General features: G+C 43.9%; 1 protein-coding gene across 2 annotated transcripts; it reads right to left on the bottom strand.

Moving 5' to 3' along the window:
* Positions 1 to 7,566: 7,566 nt before the first annotated feature.
* On the bottom strand, positions 7,567 to 24,088 carry LPAR3 (lysophosphatidic acid receptor 3). Of its 2 annotated transcripts, none has more exons than XM_075287001.1 (3): positions 23,919 to 24,088; positions 14,016 to 14,771; positions 7,567 to 7,889 (listed from the first exon to the last, which is right to left on the bottom strand). In XM_075287001.1, the coding sequence occupies exons 2-3, from the start codon at positions 14,749 to 14,751 to the stop codon at positions 7,567 to 7,569; spliced, it is 1,059 nt and encodes a 352-aa protein (XP_075143102.1). In that variant the 5' UTR covers positions 14,752 to 14,771; positions 23,919 to 24,088. The 2 variants fall into 2 exon arrangements, with proteins under 2 accessions (XP_075143102.1, XP_075143103.1); XM_075287002.1 differs by lacking the exon at positions 23,919 to 24,088 and adding an exon at positions 23,692 to 23,729.
* Positions 24,089 to 24,344: the final 256 nt, after the last annotated feature.

Genomic DNA, 24,344 nt, shown 5'->3' with positions numbered 1-24,344 from the left:
TCTGACGCAGGCTGATTGGACGGTATCAAACCATGCAGGGGCGCACCCGCAACTGGTTACTCATACATTTCTAGGAGGAACAACAGAGGAACAGCACAATCTTCTTACCATTGGCTGTATTTTTCAGTTCTCTCTTCCGCCTTCTGGTCCTAAGCTGTGTCATGTGACCTATAATAAGTCTCTTGGACTGACACAGTGGGGGAGATTTATGGAGACTGGCATATCAATGGCTGCCTTCATAACCCCAACACCGGCACAGGGTCCATCCCGTTTATGGCGAGGTGCACCCTCCACTCAGACGTAGATTTCGAATTCCATTTACACCATGATCTAGCATGATCAATGTGAGTCTCATAACAATAAATAGCGAAGGCTCCTTCAGTTAGAGTCTTACTGTTGGTCACATGACATATCTGAGGACCAGAAGGCAGTGGAAACTCACATTGGAACTAGAAAACCAGAATACCCCTGTAATGTAAAAACATGCAAATTTACATTTATACTCTTGTGTTATCGAAAATCTTACAAGTAGGTTTTAACACCTAAGTTCCATCTGAGGAAGGTCTCATGCAGACGATCGTGTGCACAGCCATATTTTTCACCACTAGCACACTGACCCATTCATTTCTATGGCCCCATATACACGACTGTGTATTTTCACTGTCCTGGGTAAAACTCAGGTCATGTCCTATTTCTGTCCATTTTGCAATGGCGCCAATGAATGGGAAGTATGGGCAGCACATGGAAGGAATCCGTGTACCATTTGCGCAAATCATTCATGAACCCACACACAGTTGTGTGCATGTCGCTGAAACATGAATACACAAGGCACATTCTGAGGTTGGAATAGCGCCACTCTTGTCCATGGGTTGTGTCCGGTATTGCAACTGACTTGAGTAGTGGTGAGCTGCAATACCAGGCACAACCCATAGGCAATAGTGGTGCTGTTGCTGGAAAAAAGCAAATCGTTAATGGTATTACTTAATTTTATAATCTAACCATAGAGAGGACCTCTAGGAGAGCTAACTGTATATAGTATTGAACTCAGTGGGAGCTGTAAATGCAGCAAGCTCTACCTAGTGGGGCTGCAGGTAGCTGCTATAAGTGCCAATCCCATACTTGGCATAGTGCCCATTGCCCTCCCTGTGCTTTTGCTGTTTTTTAATGCAGTATCCAGTATTATTGTCCTGTTCCAATTTCCTTTATGTATCGCTTGACACAGAAGATTAAGTCAATAAACATGATTTTATTATATAATATATATCCCATATATATAATCCCATTGTGAACCAGACTAGGCCCAGACCGTGCAGCTTTAAAATGAACATATTACGCGGCTGTATTGCAGCCATCTGACGCTGACCTATATGTCCAGTTCGGACCAAGAACTTAGCCGGTGAATTATAGGAATTTTCTTCTCCATTGGTAAAGATCGAAAAATTTCAGTATGAGAGCAAAGGAGACGGTAAACAGGGAACATGCTGTACCATGCGTGGGCGACACAAATTTATGTCGGTTTCCAGTTGACATAGGACAGGTGAGATCCTATTCTTCTCGTCTTGCGCTTTGTCCCTACATGTTCTTTATGCAACGTCTATGGCGGTGAGTCACTCCCCGCCTCTCTGAGAGCTTTGCCGTGTTTCAGGATTTGACACCTTATCGCACATGATCTGCTTAAACTGGTTTCATTTCTCGCATGTAGGATGGAGATGAAGGAAAGACTCAGATTACTGTAAATCACTGTCTGTAATGATACAACTGAGACTTAGAGAGGCGTAAATGTGACTTTAGGGAAAAACTGTGCTAATCCCGGCAGCTGCTCGTTCCGAAGACCATCCTTTGGGGATTTTTGGGTGCACGTAATGAATATTAGTTGGTTAGGACGAATATCAATTACAATTTATTTTATTTCATTATCTCGATTAGAGTATATGGATGTCATATAGGGAAGATTCTCCACCTGGGAATGGAGGGCCACCAACAAAAAGTGTCTCTCTGCAATTGTGTTCTCTCCATATATTCATTCGGACAGCTTGTAATTCTACATTTCACCTGCGGAGGGCACAGTAGAGGAAATGTAGTATATGGCCTTCTGCTACTACCCCAGTATTACATCTATTTTTGGGGGGTCTCTTAAGATGTATGGCAAAGAGTGGATCATCAGGCAAGACATCAAGATGAGACAGCCCAAAGACTGAAATGTATACTGTATAGCTGCCTATACACATAGATTATTGAGGTGATCCTACTACCGTTCAGGCACATGGATTAAAGTGTACCTCCGATTATAGATGAATAGTATGGGAGAATATAAGAAACTTTGTAATATATCTTATTTTAAAAAAATCTTTCCTTCTCCACTTATCAGGCTGAGTTATTACATAGAAGTCTATGGAGAGGGGAGGGGAGGAGGCTGCTGTTAAAGACACAACTGCTAAACTCTGCTACACTGTAAGTGAGAGCTCTTATGACACTGCTATATCTTCAAGATAAGGTTCTACTAAATCCAATACATCCATTAGCAGCCTACTCCTCCCCTTCCCCTATCCGTAGACCGAGATACACAGCCTGAGTGAAGATAAGGAGGAGGAGAGCAACCGTAAAGATTTCTCTAATAAGATATATTGCAAAGTTTCTTCTATTCACTGGTACTATTACCTTCCGGATCCTAACGGTTTCCCAAGAGATAAGCGGCGCCCGAGTTGTTGGTAGCTGCTCATCTCCTCCACTGTATTAAACCTGACCAGGTTGGAAGGGGTAATATAATGAATCCAGACAGACACACAAATGAATAAGATTCTTTATTAACAACAGCAACATGTCCTGATCTGACCAGCAAACCATAGTGACTTACAATGCAGCAGGCGACTTGTTATATGGCAGTGATATACAATGCAGCGTCTACATCTTTTGCTTTCCCTCTGAAATGTAGTAGCGTATGTTAGGTATGCGGATACTAGGATACAGGTGGCGAAACACATACCTGATATTTCACCTGTTACATCCTATAAAATAGGTTTTGCTATATAATTTTGTATTCTTACTGTTCCTCCCATCATGCTCCACATATGTAACAGTCTCTGCAATCCCCATGCATAACAACAAAGATAAATGGTAAAATGTTATTATTTGCAGTCACCACTAGGGGGAGCTTACTACATACTGGGTTATTATTGGGTTCAATGGGGGAACTTGAAGACCCAAGGCCTGCGTTGCTGGGGCATGTGCACATTTCGTCATAAATCTAGCAAATCCTCTGGCAACACCATGGACCTGCATTGAAATTTACAACATAGACTTCAGGCATCGTATAGTTGATGGGGTTGGTAGCCATGCCATAAGCTACACCCCCTATCAGGAAAGTAGGTGGAATAAAATGGAAAAAAGTTGCATGTTTTTGTGCAAAAACCCGACTGTCATAGAATATGGCGACTTCTTGATAAATCTGTAAACTGTATGCAAATGACTCCTAATCGCCATCTAGTGGTGGCTGCAAACATTTCATTCTTTGGAGCACTGTAGCAGGAAAAAGTCTAACCCAGAGTTAGGGAATGTACGGCTCTCCAGCGGTTGCAAAACTACAACTCCTAGCATGCATACTTGCTCTGCTGTTCTTGGAACTCCCATGGAAGTGAATGGAGCATGCTGGGACTTGTAGTTTCACAGCAGCTGGAGACAAAGGTTCCTTACCCCTGGTCTAACCCATACCAAGATATATGGAAAATAAACGACACATAAGGGCAGATTTATAAAACTGTCTTTGTTGGCTATAGCCAAGACTGTCCCATAGGGCCTTGTTTATCACAGCCATCTGATAGCAACCAATCAGAGCTCAGTTTTCATTTCTTAACCTGCCTTGGAAAAATGAAAGCTGAGCTCTGATTGGTTGCTATGGGCAACAAATACAGTCGTGGTGTTAGACAATTTTTCGTTTCATGACCTCATAGATGGGCAGTATTATGTACCGGCTATCTTGTTATGAGCCCTAGTAATGGAGATACTGGTGCTGTTAGTTTCGGCACCGATATCTCCCCACTGTCAGGTCAGGCCTTACAGCCTAGCGTCATCAAGTCTATGGAAGAGTACTGTCAGAGGGGCGTTCACAGCCTAGTGATGATGCTGAGTGGTATGGCCCACCCATCCGACATTGAGGAGATATTTCCACCACCGGGGCACATACCGTAAAGGGTGACAGGGTGCTGAATTCAGCCTTCTAGCGGTATATAATACCGCACATCTAGGAGGACGTGAAAGGTCCTCTTTAAATAAAGCTGTCCATCTGAAATCTGCGAGACCTCCATGTATTGCTTTTATATGTGCCGTTTTCAGTTTTACAACGATGGGCCCTTGACAGTCCTTTTATCGTTAATGGTGTCCACTGGGCTCCGAGTGTAACCGCTATTACTGATTACAGAGCAGGTCCGGTCAGAGCGGAGCAAGATGAATCCCCCATTGATGGGGGACAGATGGCACTCAATGTCATCCAAGTGCATTTAACTATAATATTGGACACTTGCACACTCGGCCTTGTCGCCTTACAGTATAGTTCACTTTTAAATAAAATAAAAATAATCATATTACTAAAAACCTGGCCATTCTTAACAAAGTCGACATTAAAACAGAGAGTACTACCAGAATAAGTTGTTAGAAGACAATCCCTATTTAGAAGGGTCTCTTGGCAGTGAGGGTTCGTTCACACTGACTTTGTTAACGTCCTATGACAGATGACAGCAACGGACATTAACAAAGGTAGTGTGAATCTACCCTAAGATGATCACAAAGTGTTCTCCTGCTGGGACTCCCAGTGATCAGATCTTATCTATGGGAAAGTCTAGCAATAGGTAATCAATTACTCAGCGGCGCCTCCGCAGGAAAAATGAGGCATTGCACAGTGTCCATTCAAATCAATGGGCTGTCTGTGTAATAAAGGACAGTACGGGTCCTTCAAAGAGATGCTATACACTATGGGGAACATCTATGGAGACTGGCATATTCAGCGTCAGTCTTCTTGTCCCTTGTATTGGCAGAGGGTGCACTTCATTTATAAATCAGGTGCACCCTCTGCACATTGAAATAAACTGGAGGAGATTATATTAAATCTGGAGCTCTGTCCTTGCAACGTCCCTGTCCATGAGAGTGTAACTCAGATCCAAAATATTGGCTGGACATTATGATATACAACCCCACAGTGATCAGCTATAGGAAGGAACATGGCTGTTTATTTGCTCTGCAGCGCCACCACAGGTGCAATTTAGCATTACACTATTCTGATTGAAAATAATCAATTATGCCATACAGAACCCTTTTATGCCTCAAGTTTTAAATGGAAGTACAAATAGGTTTTTGCAGCAAATGCAACACCTCGTGCCTTATTACAGAGGGATTCTTCCCCAAAAGCAGAACTTTTAGGGGAAAATATGGTGCAAAAACATACAGTGCATTTATGGATTAATAGCATTGACTCACAGGCACATCAACCATCATACAGTGTCTTATATCTTGATACAGTATCACAATAAGTTATGCCAAATAAAATCAACTATATTATATCTGTATACAAAAGATACATTTACATGTCCACACATGACATCTACTGCCCCCTAGCAAGAACGTTCTGGAAGGGTAACAGAGATGAGCGAACAGTAAAATATTTGATATTCGTTTCGAATAGCCGCTCAATATTCGACTATTTGAACGAATATTGAACCCCATTATAGTCTATGGGGAAAATGCTTCGTTTCAGGGGATCCCACCATTCGACTCAGGAGAGTCACCAAGTCCACTATCACACCCCAGGAAATGATGCCAACACCTCTGCAATGCAACTGGGACAGCAGGCGAAGCATGTCGGGGGCATCTAACATGCCCAAGTAACTGTATTATGTCGGGATCCCTGTCAGCTTGCGATATGCGGGAGCTGACTTTTTCCCATAGGAATGCATTGACCAGCGTTGTTTGGCTGAATGCCATACAGAGTACAGCATTCAACCAATCAACGCTGGTTCTGCCGGAGGCTCATCTGTGAGGAGGCAGAGTCTAATATCGGACCAGAATGGAGACTGCTGTGGACCGATCTTAGACTCCGCCTCCACCGGCAGAACCAGCATTGATTGGCCGAATGCTATACTCTGTATGGCATTCGGCCAATCAACGCTGGTCAATGCATTCCTATGCTGAGATGTAGCAGAGCTGGCCGTGCGCTCAGCTCGGCTACTCCGGAGATGCAGTCTAGCTCAGCGCACGGCCAGCACTGCTACATTGGAGAGGGGATATGAATTTTTACTGCGTTTGCCTCGTAGTATTCGATTCCAATCGAATACTCCGAACGGCCTGAGATTCAATCGAATATGTATTCAATCGAATAGTGTTCGCTCATCTCTAGTAACAGTACCATGACTATGATCATCAATGAACCAGCATGAAAATAATTCACAGATACATGTTAGATGGCAGAATAATCATTACACTGAATACACACATGGCCGCATTACTACATATGGAAACATTGTGTTCCATGGAACCTGTCACGTGGCTTTAGTGGGATTAGTTAATGGAGGTTGTTGTATATACACATACGCTGCCCTATAGTCTATACAACCAGGGCTAAACAGGAAGTCAAGGCAATAATATTATGTCATTCTAAGGAAAAAGGAAAAATTGTACAATTCTGTTACGAGGACTGCGGCATCCCATCATCCACGTCCCTAGTAGAAAACTATAAAGGTGTCCTTTTCACAAAAAATGGCCTAATCTGTCTTGAGAAACCGGAGTCCATTATGAGATTCTTGGAAAGATAAGTGTGGACACATCTGTACTGTGGTGTATCCTCTCTCCTTTTTGTGGTGGCATGATGGCACCATGATGGTGAGAGCCCTGTAAAGATGACCACCACCTCTGATGAACACTGACTTTGTCCTTACACCGAACCCCTAGGGGCTCCATAGCAGCGATATACATTGTTGACCATTGCCCCGAAACCAATATATATCGCCAAGGCTTCTGATCACAGCGGCAGAACGCCCTACGATGGTGCTTGGTGTTGGCACCCAAGACAGAAGAAGTTCGTGTTTGTTAAACCCCACAATGCTTATCTATGGCCCATGGAACAAATTGTATATATTCTGCTTCGCAGGTTGTCCTATCTAGTAGAATGGGACAAACAGGACTGGGCTTCCTCCCCAGTATCTATGGTCTGCTCAATAACATGTATGCACTTGGTCGTGACAATGATAGAACTGATATGACCAACCCAATTGGTTGGGTCATGCCATCTATAGCCAGCTATATGCACAAACTGTACCTGAGATCAAACATATAAAACAGTCAAATAAAAACAATACCTTTAGGAAAAAATTTACAAAAAAAAAATCTAATATTTTACTAACTATATTGTATTTACATGGACACTGTCCTTGGAGGGCGATCTTATATCACAATTATTGTCCCTTTGTGATACTTTACACTATACACAGTATATTTTCCATACAGTGTTTTATAATGACATAAATATAGGGAAAAAAAAACAAGGAAAATATTTCCAGGGTGTCGGGGTGTCTCGTTCTACTGCTAGGGTACTTTTTCAGGCGGTAGTTGACTAGCAAGGTCTTCTAGGTAGTAACTGGAGGTATCGTTACTTCTGGTGCTATGTACCGCAGATGGAAACCTGGAGGATCGGCGTTTTCCCCTATAGATAAAGCAGCATATCATGCTCTTGAAAGTCCTCCACATCTCCTCATCCTTGTATGAATAGATAATGGGATTCATAACAGAATTCATCAGGGCGAGGAGAAGAAACCAACGCTTGACTTGCTGTAGGCCACATGAAGTGCAGTGGAGACCATCTAGAAGGAGAACAACCATCCCGGGGGTCCAGCACACAACAAAGGCACCTGGAGATACAAGAGGAAATCTTAATATCAACAATATGAATCAAGACAGTCATAGTCTATTCCTAAATCAAATATATTTATTTTAGTCCAGTCTATGGATATACGATAACAGAATGGGAGGAGGCACCAAACGATATCCTCCTTCTCTGACCTCACTTCCTGCTCTGTAGCTATTGGCTGAAACAACATCTCACAGACTTCCTGCCGTGCCCACCCTCTACGTTCACTCTACACATAATACCGGTAATGCTGAGAAATTTTGACTCCATTTTCACCACTTTCTTCTGAATTTAGACCAGAAATAACTGAAAGGGGTAGTGCTGCAGGGTTATAGGCGCATTATAACAGGACGAACATTACAAGGGAGCCCTGCTGCCGCTGTAAGGTTATGTGTTGGGATCCAAGTCCATACATCAGGCTGGAAGTCAAAGAAAAACAATATGATGTATATAAAGGTAATAAAGGGACAGTGATGAAGAGTAAGGTCTGAAAGGTCCACTGACCTTAGGGCATCCCACTGTAGGGACTCTACTGATCATCTTTTGTACAATCTATAGTAACTGTTCAGTTTCCTGCAGCACCTCCTCAGGAGAAAAGGAGAATTACACTTTTCCCATTGAAATCAAAGGTATATCCCAATAATACATGGGTCCTCCAAAGAGACAGATGATCTTTGTAGCCATTTTGGCTAACAGATAAGGATCCTCAACAGGACACCCCCTTGCTCTGTTTTAAGGGTCCGTTTACAACAAATGGAGCCCAAAGTGACATGCATATAACCATGATTGCTAGGCACCGATGGCACCTGGATGACTTCTATGTGCCACCCGTATCTTCTCAGTACCATTCATTGAGATCAGGTTGCAAAACGGACAGGAATAGGACGTGTCCTGAGTTTCGCTCATGGCTCCATCTATGGGACCGTGAGGACATACTTCAGACATTCCCTAATACACTGACCTGACCTTAGCATTTGTGATATCTTTTGAAAATTGTACAATGTGAAAGACAGAAAATTGGAAGGATGTCACGTGTCTTATGTCAAATCATACTCTACCCTATTACAAAGCAAAGATTAGGTTATCACATTCAATCTAATTGATGAAGACGGGGAGAATCCTATTTCGTGTTTACAGGGCACACGCACATCTCCCAGCTCGTCGCAGCTTGAACAGACTTCATCGATACGTCCAGCCATTCAATCTCCTTTCATCTGAAGATGGATTTCAAAGCTCCTAGTGAAAAGGGAGTTTTTCCAGTTTCTGGTCTTTTGTATAATGACTGTGATGAAGAAAGTGGCAAAACTCCCTGCAGGTCCCAACAAGAGCTGAGAGAGACGAGCAGGAAATGAAAGAACATAAACACCCAGCCCACGAAATGAGAGTCAGCGTCCAACCTACAGAAGTTCTGGGCGATTTGCAAAAGCACTCAATCACCCTGTGAATGCAGATGATGGTTAGGCAGGGATTAATAAACTATGTCAATGTAAGGAATGATGGCGGGTTATTGCTATGAGTTACGATTCTATCTCTGATGGGCCTTTTGGACCAATGGGTTGGGTTCATAGCTATTCCAGGTTGCAAAAGTGCCTAGGCCAAGCAGAGCCGAATGGTGCTATCTGGTACCAGAATCCCTACATTAAGGGCAATGTCAATGGTGTCTGAGCTAAAGGATCACCACTGATAGGGGGTGCAGAGGTAGGAAATGGCTACTGTAATTTGGATCAGTCATATCAGATTTTATCATTCCCATGGAAGACAAAACTAAACCAAGATGTTTTGCAGCAGCTTGCTACCCTCTTACCACTGAGCATGCATGTATATTGGAAAGACTGAAAGGAATTGCTTATCTATTGGCCAAAAAGCTATTGAATGTTTATGGGCACATATAACACTAGCAGTGTCAGGCAGCTCCTACTAAAGCAACTAGAATAATGAGATACATCAACAGATATACATTGATGTGCAAAAGCTTTAGGCAGGTGTGGAAAAACTGCTGCAAAGTAAGAATGCGTTCAGGTAACAAAATTAAATGAATGAAGAAAATAGAAATGTAAATCCCATCAATATTTGGGGTGGCCTTTTCCCCTTTGGAGGAGGAGTCTGGGGAAGTGATGATCCGGCCCCCATAGATATAGCCGTCATCTCAACATCATCCCCTCTGTCTGGGATGACATGAAGAGACAGACGGATTGGAGCGAGCCTACATCTACAGAAGATCAGTGCTTAGTTCTTCAAGATGGCGGCAGGAACAACCTCCCTGCCCAGTACTGCCAAAAACTGTCTGCAAGTACCGAGAAGAACTGATGGAAGGCAAAGGGCAAAGGTCACATTGATATGGAGGGACAGACACTTTCACAACTCTAGACCACCAGGGATGCTGACGTTAAAGGGTTGTTCATAAAGGCGTTGTGTCTGGGTAAACGCTGAAGAGGTCCACATTGGGGTGCTGGGATTTGGACCTCCACAAATCAAATAATAATGGCTTAAAGGGATTCTACCACTAAATCGCTATTTTTTCTGCTTTAGACGTCGGAATAGCCTTTAGAAAGGCTATTCGTCTCTTACCTTTAGATGTGATCTCCGCGGCGCCGTTCCTTAGAAATCCCGGTTTTTACCGGTATTCTAATGAGTTCTCTCGCAGCAATGGGGGCGGGCCCAGCGCTCAAACGGCGATGGGGGCGTCCCCACTGCTGCCCGAGAACTCTCTCTCCAGTGACACCTCCTTCTTCAGCTGCATCCTCCCCTTTTCTTTCCTCTTCCTTCTGCGTCAGCTCCGACGCCTGCGCAGTCGGCTCTGCCAGCGAGACACTAGTAGAGCCGACTGCGCATGCCGGCTGGCGGCCATATTTTTGAGACCACAATTGCACGTGCGCGCAGTATGCTCCTCGAAGTCTTCGCCGAGGAGAGTGTACTGCGCATGCTCAGTAAGGTCTGTACAGATCCTCTGAAGCCTGGATGACTTCACTCGCGTGTCGGAGGTCTATACAGACCTTACTGAGCATACGCAGTATGCTCTGCTCGGCGAAGACCTCGAGGAGTGTACTGCACATGCGCACAATTGCGGCCTCAAAAATATGGCCGCCGGCTGGCATGCGCAGTCGGCTCTACTAGTGTCTCGCTGGCAGAGCCGATTGTGCAGGCGTCGGAGCTGACGCAGAAGGAAGACAACAGAGAAGAGGAGGATGTAGCTTAAGAAGGAGGCGTTGCTGGAGAGAGTTCTCGGGCAGCAGTGAGGACGCTCCCATCGCCGTTTGAGTGCTGGGGCCCGCCCTCGTTGCTGCAAGAGAACTCATTAGCATACCGGTAAAAACCGGGATTTCTAAGGAACGGAGGAGACCGCGTCTAAAGGTAAAAGACGAATAGCCTTTCTAAAGGCTATTCCGACGTCTAAGGCAGAAAAAATAGCTATTTAGTGGTAGAATCCCTTTAAGGCTAAGGCCCCATGTAACGGGTCGCAGCAAAAAAGCTCTGTGGGAAAAAAACAAGGCCATGCATCATGGTTTTTCCTGCAGAGCTTTTTGCAGAAAGTCCGCAGAGGAAACCTGCCTTCATTATACCTATAGGGAAACTGCCAGCATTTCCATAGGTAAAATTGACAAGCTTCGATTAACAATACCTCGACTTTCACCCAGCTGATCAGGTGTTGGACCCCCTCTGACCTTTCATCGCTGACCTATCCTGAGGATGGGATGTTATTAACAAGGAAGTGAACAGCTCCTTTTTTAGGGTGGGAAGGGGGGTTAAATCACTACACAGCGTGGGGTCCAAAAATTGAATACATTTTTGGACTACATGCTGTGTAGTGAATAGGATAGTTTTTTTAAATCCGATCTCCGATTATTTAAAAAATCCCGTTGACTTACATTGGGATCGGAATCGGGATGGGGTTCAAATGGAAAATGATCAGAAATCGGATTTTAAAAACGATCCTGAAATTTCAAGATCAGCTCAACCCTAAAAATTACAGATCGGTCCTAAGATCTTGGGACGGATATGGAGTCTCGTGAATCAATAGGAATCTCTTGGATCTTATATCAAGCTCGGACCATTTAGCAGTCTATTGGGTAGACGTCTATACATCACTATTAGGGACCTAAAAACTAAAATGTCCACTATTATTAGACTGGAAGGAGGAGGGTACATGAAAGGAAAGTCTCCCCATAACTATGTAAAGGTGTAGGGAGAGTGGCTTGACAGTCCTGGCAGTGGTGTAACTAAACTCTTGTGGGCCCCGGTGCAATCTTTTGTCCGGGGCCCCTACCTCATCCCTACAGCGAATTCTTGATAGTGATGGTTACAGGTGCTAAGGAGTTTAATCCACCTTAGTGTGGTTAGGGGTAATCTGTGGGTCTCCTTGGTTTATGGGCCAGATGGAAGCTGCAATCTCAATACTGATGCCAGTGCTTATGGGGACCCTAAGGCTCCTGGGCCCCGGCACCCCTCACTTTACGCCCCTGAAGTCTTCCCACCAGAATCCTCCTTATGGACTTTCCCACTATCCCGTCCTCCATAACACTACTTTACTAGGAATATTTCTGATTACTTCATGTTGTCTCTAGCTCCGGGGGTTATAAGGGATCTTTGGAGTTCTTGATAAATTATTTAATAGATACTTTTATTATGATGTCTATGCTGATCAGCACAACGGCCTGAAGTTTTACCTCCGTGTCTGTGGGTGGGGTTATATGTTAGTTCGGTTAAGTCTAAGTTGACTATATTTCCTTTTGGGCTGTTTTCTTGTTTTTTTTGTATGTCCCTCTGAGCCTTATTTTGCACTTGAAAATGGAAAATTGTTTGGAGTTTTCAAGAAAAACTGATTAAAAAACCTAGTCCCTGACCACATTGCATTACTGAGATAACCAGGGGTAGAATAAGTATCTCAGCTTCCTGCATGTTCCATTCACTGACTAATATTAGTCAATTAAGATTTAATAATACAAGGCATGACTTATAGGAAATGTGCTTTGCTTTTGACTGTAATAAGACGTAAATACATTAAGCAATAAAAGATATCCTTGTGCTAAGATCTGGAAAACAAAGCAATAAAAAATATACAATTCATTTCACTGGAAAGTGCCGGTTATCGTCTAGAATAAAATAAAGTGGGGTTTGTGGCTTGTATGACTTATGTTACATTCATATTCGCGTTGGAGTCTCTGTCTAAAATCACTTTCTGGCAAAACAATGGATACCCAAAGGACCCCATTACAGTCAAAGCCTATCGTTGTCCATTAAATGGACCGGATTTCACAAATGGATCAAATGGCACAAATGTGAACGCTTCCTTCTCTGGAAATCGGTGTTACGTTATCGTATGTTATCTGGACAACCATTCATTATAATGGACATCATAGGGAAATAATTAGAGATGAGCGAACAGTAAAATGTTCGAGGTTCGATATTCGTTTCGAGTAGCCCCTCAATATTCGACTACTGGAATCGAATATCGAACCCTATTATAGTCTATGGGGGGAAAATGCTCGTTTCAGGGGTAGGCAACATTCAATCAAATTATACTTACCAAGTCCACGAGTGAGGGTTGGGCTGGATCCTCCGAGAAGTCTTCTCCGTGCAGCGTCCCCGCGGCGTCTTCCGGCTCTGAATTCACTCTGCCAGGCACCTGGCCTGGGCAGAGCCGACTGCGCATGCCCGCACTACAAGCGGACATGCGCAGTCGGCTCTGCCCAGGCCCGATGCCTGGCAGAGTGAATGAAGAGGCGGAAGAGCCAGAAGACGCCACAGGGAAGCTGCACGGAGAAGACTTCTGAAGGTAGGAGAAGAACCAGCGTTGATTGGCTGACTGTATAGCATTCGGCCAATCAATGCTGGTTCTGCATCAAACTTTTACATTCGAACAGCGAATGGTACTCGATCGAGTACGAGTATTTCGAATACCGTAGTATTTGATCGAATACCTACTCGATCGAGTACTACTCGCTCATCTCTAGAAATAATGATAAAACAAGAAGACTCGGAATCATTGGTTGAGGTTGGCAAATAAATAGCACCCCAACCCCAAAAAGTTTCCACTAAATTGCCCCATACTTAACTCCTATGCACCCCGAAAATAGCTCCTTATGGAGTAGCCATGTGTGTTGGTCAGATGTAAAATGAGTGGCCTTACCTAACACAGTCATGACAGTCTTCATCAACTTTATCGGAGTCCGACGTCGATTTATAGAGCCCGTGGTGTGTGGCGATAAGACGTTGGTCTTATACTGTACATACATGTAGATCCTTAGATAAGCCACCACCATGATTAAGAAAACAACCAGGTTGGAGAGCGTCCAAAAAGTGAGGTAGCTCCTACTATAGATGGGGGCAAGGGAAGAACATGTGGTTATGTTACAGATGCAATTCCAGCCCAAAGTTGGGACAGCGCCCATAAAAATTGCCACGCCCCAGATGAGCAAAATGAGACAAGTCACTCTCCGTTTGGTCAGGTTGCTGTGGATTCTCATCCGGACAATTGAGATATGTCTCTCCACAGCAATGACCAGAAGGTTGGCCAATGACGCTGACATGCTCGTGTCCAGCAGGCCCTGGCGCAGGAACCACTTGTGTACAGTTAGTGTTTTCGACACTGGCCCCGTATGAAACATGAGATAGACATAGGCAATCCCAGAGAAAAGGTCTGCAGCCGCTAAGTTGGCGAGCAGGTAGTAGAAGGGATAGTGGAATCTCTTGTTCTTGACCACGGCGGCGATGACCAACATGTTGGAGATGAATATGAACAAACAGCAGCAGGCCCCGAAACAGAACAGCAATATCAGCTTGGTTCCTGTCCAGTCGTCCTCTGTCTGGGAATTGCTCTGATTGTAGAAAAAGTCCATTCGTTTATCATAGTGACAGGTGTTCATCCTGGAAGGGACCCCACATCCTATAGGGCGAGAGAGAGAGAAAACATCAGAATATGTCCAATAAGGCTGAAAGGTTCACCATGGTACCAGAGTGTCCTCCAGTGGGTCCAGGTTCTAACACAATAATGGTCCGGCAAGACACCAAAATTTGAAGGATGCTGTGGTCTATTTCTAATGGGTTGTTGGAGAGTCGGCTCCAGAACCATTGTATCTGGTGGGCCCAAGGAACCTTAGTTCAACGCTGCTTACATTCCCCTTTGTAGGTCAACCTGTAGCATTAACCAACCCAATAAATAAGTCTAAACCATTACCCTGATATACTTGGTGCTGTAGGTCAGATTTTGGTGACACAAATGCTTTGGTTTTTTGAAGCACTTGGGCCATAAAATCCAAATGCGACTCATACAACATCTGCTTGAGCATTGCACGTTCTCTTCGTGTTTCCTTTGGGAACCTCGGTCCTCTCACACTCTAAGACATAGATGAACTCCTTCCAGTATACAGGCCCCATACACATCAGAGAAAAGACGCTGGAATCAATGGTGGGACTGGACAACTATCTTGTGTGTATAAGGGCCTCCTGACTCCCCTTTGAAAGATGTTGCCTGATGCCATCTAGTCTGAGAAACGCGCCATGAATCACATTACTTCTCCATTACAATAGTAGTGAAGTGCTGGACAGTAAAGCTATGAATACGAATAAGCTGTCAACAAACGTCAGATGTGAAACACCTACTCTGCTATATAGGAGGAATAGAAATCCCCATAAAATTAAGTAAAAATTAGGAAATGTGAATGTAAATTCTTCCAGTTTCAGAGTAAAGTACTTATACACGTGGCTGGTTTTACCTCTGCTTTATTGGCACACACCTATACACGGGAGCTTAACTACATCACCTAATGGGAGTCTGAGCTCAATGCCCTTTCTCATCACAGGTTTTTGCATTATCTTTTTCCCATGCTTTACACTGTAGCCCTGCTCAAAAGCAAGAAATACATGACAAAAAAACACCTTCTCAATTGCTTAGTCTTCAGAGGCTTCTGTAACTTTGTAGAAAATTGACAGGGCCTGTTCAGACTTTGATTTTCTTTATGTTTGGATTAATGGAATTGCCAGCTTGAGACAACCACTATCTTTATGGCCTTCTGAGATATGTGAACATTATATGGACATTATAGAAGGGGGTCCCACATCACAGTGCGGCAATGCAATATTGTGATGTGTGATGTTGAATAAGTTCTCTGACAACACAAAGATGCAAACTATCAGGCCTAGGTGCTTAGCTAAGTGCTCTAAGAACACAAAGATGCAAACCAGTAGGACCAGGTGTTCTCTAAATACACAAGGCTGCGAACCATCAGGTCTAGATGCTGAACTAAGTTCTCTGAGAACACAAGGATGCAAACCATCAGATCTAGATGCTAAACTAAGTTCTCTGAGAACACAAGGATGCAAACCATCAGGAATAGATGCTAAACTAAGTTCTCTGAGAACACAAGGATACAAAGTATTAGGCCTAGGTGCTCAGATAAGTTCTCTGAGAACACAAGGATGCAAACCATCAGGTCTAGATGCTGAAATAAGTTCTCTGAGAACACAAGGGTGCAAACCATCAGGTCTAGATGCTGAACTAAGTTCTCTGAGAACACAAGGATACAAAGTATTAGGCCTAGGTGCTCAGATAAGTTCTCTGAGAACACAAGGATGCAAACCATCACGTCTAAATGCTAAACTAAGTTATTTGAGAACATAAAGATGCAAACCATCAGGTCTAAATGCTGAACTAAGTTCTCTGAGAACACAAGGATGCAAACCATCAGGTCTAGGTTTTTAGGTAAGTTCTCTGGAAAAAAATAATGATGCAAACTCTCATGTCTAGGTGCTGAGCTTAGTTCGTTGCGAATGCAAACTACCAGGACCAGGTGTTGAGCTAAATTATCTGAGAACATTAGATGCAAACCATCAGGTCTAGGTGCTGAGCTCAGTTTTCTGAGTACACAGTGATGCAAACTACCAGGCTCAGGCGCTGAGCTAAGTTCACCAAGAGCACAAGGATACAAACCACAAGATCTATGTGTATAGCCAAGTTCTTTGAGATAATACGGAAGCAAACCAACTGATCTAGGTGCTGAACTAAGATCTCTGCGAACAAAAGTATACAAACCATCAGGTCTAAGTTCTTTGAGAACACAAGGATACAAACCCTCAGGTGAAGGAGTTGAACTAAGCTCCTTGAGAACACAACCACCAGGTCTGAGTGCTGAGCTAAGTTCCCTGTGAACATAAGAATACTAACAACCAGGTCCAGTTATATTATCCCAGAGCCATAGTAAATACCTAATACACCAGCATTAGACTGCTCAGATAAATGCAAGGAGGTTCCTACTGATAATGATAGGTTTTCATTCACTGCACAGACGGGCGAGTAGTTACACAATTCCCACAGTCTGAATCAACTGCCCAATATGTGTCAAATGTCACAAGCTGGGTAACCTGTCCCCTCCATTGCCTGGAATGTGCTGTAGAGGATAATACAGATGATATAAACATTGCATAGACATCGCTCATTGTGGCCTTGAGAGACAAAAACTGGCACAAGTTATAGCAACACAATTGTTACAATGACCGGGGCTGGCGTAAACAAGCATGGCGGGCAGTCTATTCTAACATGAGGCGGCATCATCCTAGGTGTGCAATAGCCGGGGCATGGGATCATTATAATAATAATAATAATAATCATAATAATAATATTACAGTTATATAGCAACAATGTATTCCGCAGCGCTTTACACATCATAGAGTTCATGTACAGGCAAAAAGAGACATTACTGAGTAACGGGGCCGATCAAATGCAGAAAATGAAGAGGCATTCCTTTACATTTTCTGCCCTCCAGCTCTCCATGGTGAAATGCAGAGGCTCTACATCGACATTCTGTTGCGGCTTTAACAATGCTGATTACGTTCAGATGAATGGTCCTAACCAGCGGGGAGTCTTGAGATGCGGCATCCGCAGAAAGATTGAGCAGGAAGCTTATTTTTTCCAGCCCCCAGTTGGTGCAAGAGACTCCATCCTCTTAATAATTCAGCGGTCCTCCTGTGCACCAGTAATGGACTATGCGCCAGTCAGGGACAGGTATATACGTCGGGCTGAATTGTCCCCACCTAGTCCTGCCTTGATCTCTACCTCTCTCTGCCCACTTTCATAAAAAGCAGCAAGCGGGGTGCAGAAATAACACTGTAGCACATCTTCGGCGCAAAAAAAGAATGCAAGAAAAATGGGCTACACTGGTGTAGATGGATTAGCGAATTCCCCCTATAGCATCAGTATGCAGAGAAACACTCCTTCCCCAAGCACATTGACATCATTTATCTACTTCCAGGAGGAATAATAGAGGAACAGCACATACAGATATTTAATAAAACAGGTTTGCCAGGAGAGCTGAATCCTGTTTTATTATTATGTAACAGTGACTTTAGGGCATATTCACATGATGTATTGGAGCTGTAACACCTTATACCCTTAGGCCTTATTCACACATCAGGAGTGAAGACGAAACAGAGATAAGGTACAGTGGAAAAATTTGCACCTGTTCTGATTTTTCAACCTTCACCCGGACAGAAAAACACTAACATGTGAATAACATGAATGAATGATTGTAGGTAGAGATGAGCGAACACTGTTCGGAACAGCCGTTCCGAACAGCACGCTCCCATAGAAATGAATGGACACGCGGGGGGTTAAGCGACCGGCCGCCGGAAAAGTGTACGTGCCAGGTGCTTCCATTCATTTCTATGGGAGCGTGCTGTTCGGAACGGCTGATCCGAACAGTGTTCGCTCATCTCTAATTGTAGGGTTCTCCCAATGATTTTAGGGTTAGACCCCTTCCCCCTCAGCACCATATTGCCCCCTGTCACCCTCAGATCCCTGTGATAAGATTGTGTGGTCTGAGGGGTTGCAATGACAGCCATGGGGCCAAGCAATGGCCCCCTGACTGCCTATACCCATTACACAAAGTGAGCTGCTGTGCGATGTGCTGCAGTACTAGGAGATCCCAGGATCAAGTCCCTTTGTAGGACATTGTATTCTTGTATTTTGGTCACCTCGCTTTGCTCAAGTGATCAAAAAGTCACTCACACCTAACCTTGGTACCATTAAAAAGTACAACTTGTCCTGCAAATAAAGAGCCCTGACCTATCTCTATCAACAGTACAGTAAAAAAGTTTTAGGTGTCAGAATACGGAGACCACAGGAATATCCTTCCTTTTCAAAAAGTGACGTACATTCTGTATCTCATATTCTATCTATTACATTCTGTATCTCATATTCTGTATATTAAATTCTATTTATTACATTCTGTATCTCATATTCTGTATCTCATATTCTATCTATTACATTCGTATCTCATATTCTGTATATTATATTCTATCTATTACATTCTGTATATTGTATTCTATACGTTATATTCTATCTATTACATTGTATATATCATATTCTATACTTTATATTCTATATATTACATTCTATAGATCATAAACTATACATTATATTCTATATAGTACATTCTATATATCATGTCCGGTACTTTATATTCTATAGATTACTGTATATTGTACTCTGCCATATGTTTATACCGCTTTGTAATAGTCAAGTGTTTAGAGCCTGTGATAATCTCAGGAATTAGGGACATCTGACAACTACAATGACTCACCAGAACTTCTAAATTCTTACATGCAGATACAAGCCACATGGAAGTCAAGCAGGGATGAATGCGTCCTTTATAATATGTACATTTCTGAGGAAGGGACCCCATAAGCACCATGATAAAGTGACATAAACACGATTAAGGGTCATAAACCACACCATGAAGACACAGAATACCACAAATCAATGACATTCAATGCACTTTTCATTCATTGCAGATTGTATTAGGTGATGGCGCTACCACCGACAACCCTACAGGGCTGGAGGATTTACCCCAAAATGGACCTTTACTGGCCAATATAAAGTGTTTGTTCCATAAGGGGCGGCTATTGATCAAGCCGAATATCGTAGATCTTAACCCCCAGTGACCAAGTATCATTCCATACTTGCCAACTTCTAGCATAGAGATTGTGGAAGACCGACGAGCTCTCTTAGGCCAGGCGTTTGTTGTTGGGACCATTACAGATCAGCTGCTGGAAAGTGGCGGGGGCGTTCTGATGATTCCCCTTCTGCTTTGAAGTCAATGGGGCAGAACCGCAATACATAGATGAACGGCACTGTATTTGTTATTCAGTGATGCTGATCAGTAAGGTCCCGGGTGTTGGACTCCCAATGATCAGATCCTGATGACCTACCTATGGCTAGGTCACCAATTTCGCAACATATCGTATGGTATAGATATACAATAGGATACATATTAATAGGTTCCCATTGTACTGTTTGTATACTCTATGCTAGTCAATCCTCTTTTGTATACTGGTCAATGACACTCATCGGGTGAAAAGAGCCCCGTGGAAACCATGACTTTCTTCCAGAGTATAAGCCAATGGAGCTGTATACAGTGATGGAGCAAAGATCTGTCAGCACACGGCCCCGCCATTACATTATTTGCACCTGTCTACACTACAGCGCAGGCAGGTGCTATGTGATGACGTCATCGAGTTGCCGCTCCAAGCTAGAAACATCGCAGACCAAAGGGACCTGCTGCGGGGGAACTAGGATAGATCAGTAATGCTTTTATAATAGTAAGAATTCTGTGTGTGGGGGGACATTAAGGGGACAAAGGAGAACAAAGGAGTATTATACTATGTGGGGCCACTAAGGGGGCATTATACTGAGTGGGGACCAATAAGGGGGCATTATACTGTGTGGTCACCACTAAGGGGGCATTATACTGTGTGGGGACCACTAAGGGGGCATTATACTGAGTGGGGACCAATAAGGGGGCAATATACTGTTTGAAGACCACTAAGGGGGCCTTATACTGTGTGTGGACCACTAAGGAGGTATTATAATGTGTGGGACCAATAAGGGGGCATTATACTGTGTGGTGACCACTAAGGGGGCATTATACTGTGTGGGGACCACTAAGGGGGCATTATACTGAGTGGGGACCAATAAGGGGGCAATATATTGTGTAGGGACCACTAAGGGGGCATTATACTGAGTGGGGACCAATAAGGGGGCATTATACTGTTTGAAGACCACTAAGGGGGCCTTATACTGTGTGTGGACCACTAAGGAGGTATTATAATGTGTGGGACCACTAAGGGGGCATTATACTGTATGGGGACCACTAAGGGGACATTATATTATGTGGGGCCACTAAGGGGATATTATATTATCTGGGGCCACTAAGCGGACATTATATTATGTGGGGCCACTAAGCAGAGATTATATTATGTGGGGCCACTAAGGGGACATTATATTATGTGGGGCCACTAAGGAGACATTATATTATGTGGGGCCACTAAGCGGACATTATATTATGTGGGGGCACTAAGTGGACATTATATTGTGTGGGGCCACTAAGAAGACATTATATTATGTGGGGCCCAATAACATATAGTAACATAAGGTTGGATAAAGACAAAGTCTATGAAGCCCAACCTATAAACCTACCAAGTTTACCGACCCTATGAAGCAGGTACAGTCGCCCTATGAGAGGAAACAAATTCCTTTGGTGCAAATATGGCAATGTGACTAAATCCCTGGACCAAAATCTGTAATTCCAATAACCTGTGATATTCTTACTTAACACTCACTAAGAGAGCATTATATAGTGTAGGGACCACTAAGGGGGCATTATATTGTGTGAAGACTACTGAAGGGGCATTATACTGTGTGGGGACAACTAAGGGGGCATTATACTTTGTGGGGAACACTAAGGGGGTATTATAATGTGTCGGACCACTAAGGGGGCATTATACTGTGTGAGGACCACTAAGGAGGCATTATACTGTGTGAGGACCACTAAGGGGGCAGTATACTGTATGGGGACCACTTAGGGGGCATTATACTGTATGGGGACCACTAAGGGAGCATTATACTGTGTGAGGACCACTAAGGAGGCATTATACTGTGTGAGGACCACTAAGGGGGCAGTATACTGTATGGTGACCACTAAGGGGGCATTATACTGTGTGGGGACTACTAAGGAGGAATTATGCTGAGTGGGGACCAATAAAGGGGCATTATACTGTGTAGAGACCACTAGGGGGGCATTATACTGTGTGAAGACCACTGAGGGGGCATTATACTTTGTTGGGACCACTAAGGGGGTATTATAATGTGTGGGACCACTAAGGGGGCATTATACTGTGTGGGGACCACTAAGGGGGCATTATACTGTATGGGGACCACTAAGGGGGCATTATACTGTATGGGGACCACTAAGGGGGCATTATAATGTGTGGGACCACTAAGGGGGCATTATACTGTATGGGGACCACTAAGGGGGCATTATACTGTGTGGGGACCACTAAGGGGTTATTATAGTGTGTGGGACCACTAAGGGGCCATTATACTATGTGGGGACCACTAAGGGGACATTATACTGTGTGGGGACCACTAAGGGGACATTATACTGTATGGGGACCACTAAGGGGGCATTATATTGTGTGGGGACCACTAAGGGGACATTATACTGTATGGGGACCACTAAGGGGGCATTATATTGTGTGGGGACCACTAAGGGGGCATTATACTGTATGGGGACCACTAAGGGGGCATTATACTGTATGGGGACCACTAAGGGGGCATTATAATGTGTGGGACCACTAAGGGGGCATTATACTGTATGGGGACCACTAAGGGGGCATTATACTGTGTGGGGACCACTAAGGGGTTATTATAGTGTGTGGGACCACTAAGGGGCCATTATACTATGTGGGGACCACTAAGGGGACATTATACTGTGTGGGGACCACTAAGGGGACATTATACTGTATGGGGACCACTAAGGGGGCATTATATTGTGTGGGGACCACTAAGGGGACATTATACTGTATGGGGACCACTAAGGGGGCATTATATTGTGTGGGGACCACTAAGGGGGCATTATACTGTATGGGGACCACTAAGGGGGCATTATACTGTGTGGGGACCACTAAGGGGTTATTATAGTGTGTGGGACCACTAAGGGGCCATTATACTATGTGAGGACCACTAAGGGGACATTATACTATGTGAGGACCACTAAGAGGGTATTATATTTTGTCACACACAAGGAAGACACTATTACTGTGTGGGGGGGGCACAGAGGTACTGGACAGGATCAAAAAGAAAATTGATAGGGATGGGGGTGTGACTGAACACAAACAAATTGGTTGCAGCCTGTACTGTCCCATTTACAAAATCCTGCATAAGTTTCTGACTTTTAACGTAGTGTGAACAGAGCCTAATGATGACATTTGTTTTCCCTTCTGACATATATAACCTTACATTTATCTGTGTTAAACCTTATTAACCACTTAAGTTTTGCACGGAGTGACCTGCACGGAGCAGCAGTCCACCAGGGCGGATAACCCTGACATCCCATCACTGCAGATATATGTAATAGTGACATTAATACGATCTATAAATCACTCAGCTCTTAATATATTAGTCACATTTCTAATTCAGATGTGATGTATTGACCGGATCTTTATGATCTAACATCTACCTATAGGAGGGGTAATCCGGACAATTCCTTTAGATCTGACAGCCCATAGCACTGAACACATCAGGATTGTTTCGGATGTTTGACCTTCATCAATGACCCCCCCACTGTGTTGCGCCATAGGCAGCTCATCCAGAAATCCAGTAACCCTCCTCTACGCTGATGAGGCGCAAACTCTCCGAAACAGATGGGCAAATCTGGTTTTCTGGGATGAGCTCATTTGGCTATTTTTCCCCCATACACCATTGTGTCTCTCCTGTGAAATACATAGGGTAACAATATATCTAGGAACACTACCTGATGGATCTCTGCAGGGGCTTGGTGATCCAGTGGTGTCCTCCATCAGAACCTGATGCCAACTTATTTGGGAGCTTTCCAGCAAGCACAGCTCTTGCAAAAAATTGAGAGAGTCCATCAATTTTTACAGATTTCCCTTTAAAGTAAGACAGGGCACATGTACAAGTCTGATAACTTAATGTCATGCAATATGGCTGGAGTAGTGTGGCAGGTCATAGGTTACTCACCACTGGGCTGGCCTCTAAGTCAGTGGCTCTGTTGGTCTTTGCAGGTGTCCAGTGCAGGTAGATGCAGCGGCAGCATCTGCTCCATTAGATAGGCAGCCCTGGTCATGGTGCTGGTTGGACACAGATCCCGCCTGTGTGTGTGAGAATAGATTTCAGTATAGTGGTGTGGGGAGAGCTGCTGGTTACAACTTGCAGGCAGTCTGAATGCTTTCTACTTGTCCCACCCCACGCAAGGAAGAGCATTCCGCTCCCTCCCAGATTAACTCATCATATGCTTTGTGTAAGACACGCTCAACCCTATAAATCACCAGTACAATATACTACACATCACATGTACCCACATATACACTACATTCCAACGCAGAGATCCCGGATCCTCACAACTGCAACCACTTCCATAAAGCTCAATACATACTGTGCATTTAG

Source organism: Leptodactylus fuscus, chromosome 9 (assembly GCF_031893055.1).
Source record: "Leptodactylus fuscus isolate aLepFus1 chromosome 9, aLepFus1.hap2, whole genome shotgun sequence".
Classification (NCBI taxonomy): Eukaryota; Metazoa; Chordata; class Amphibia; order Anura; family Leptodactylidae; genus Leptodactylus; species Leptodactylus fuscus.
This window is presented reverse-complemented; position numbering and strand designations above follow the sequence as displayed.

Coding starts and splice junctions, on each gene's coding strand:
- LPAR3 (XM_075287001.1), bottom strand. CDS start 14,751: ATGAACACCTGTCACTATGATAAACGAATGGACTTTTTCTACAATCAG. Junction 7,890..14,015: donor GACTGTCATGACTGTGTTAG/GTAAGGCCACTC, acceptor TTGTATCTCCAG/GTGCCTTTGTTGTGTGCTGG.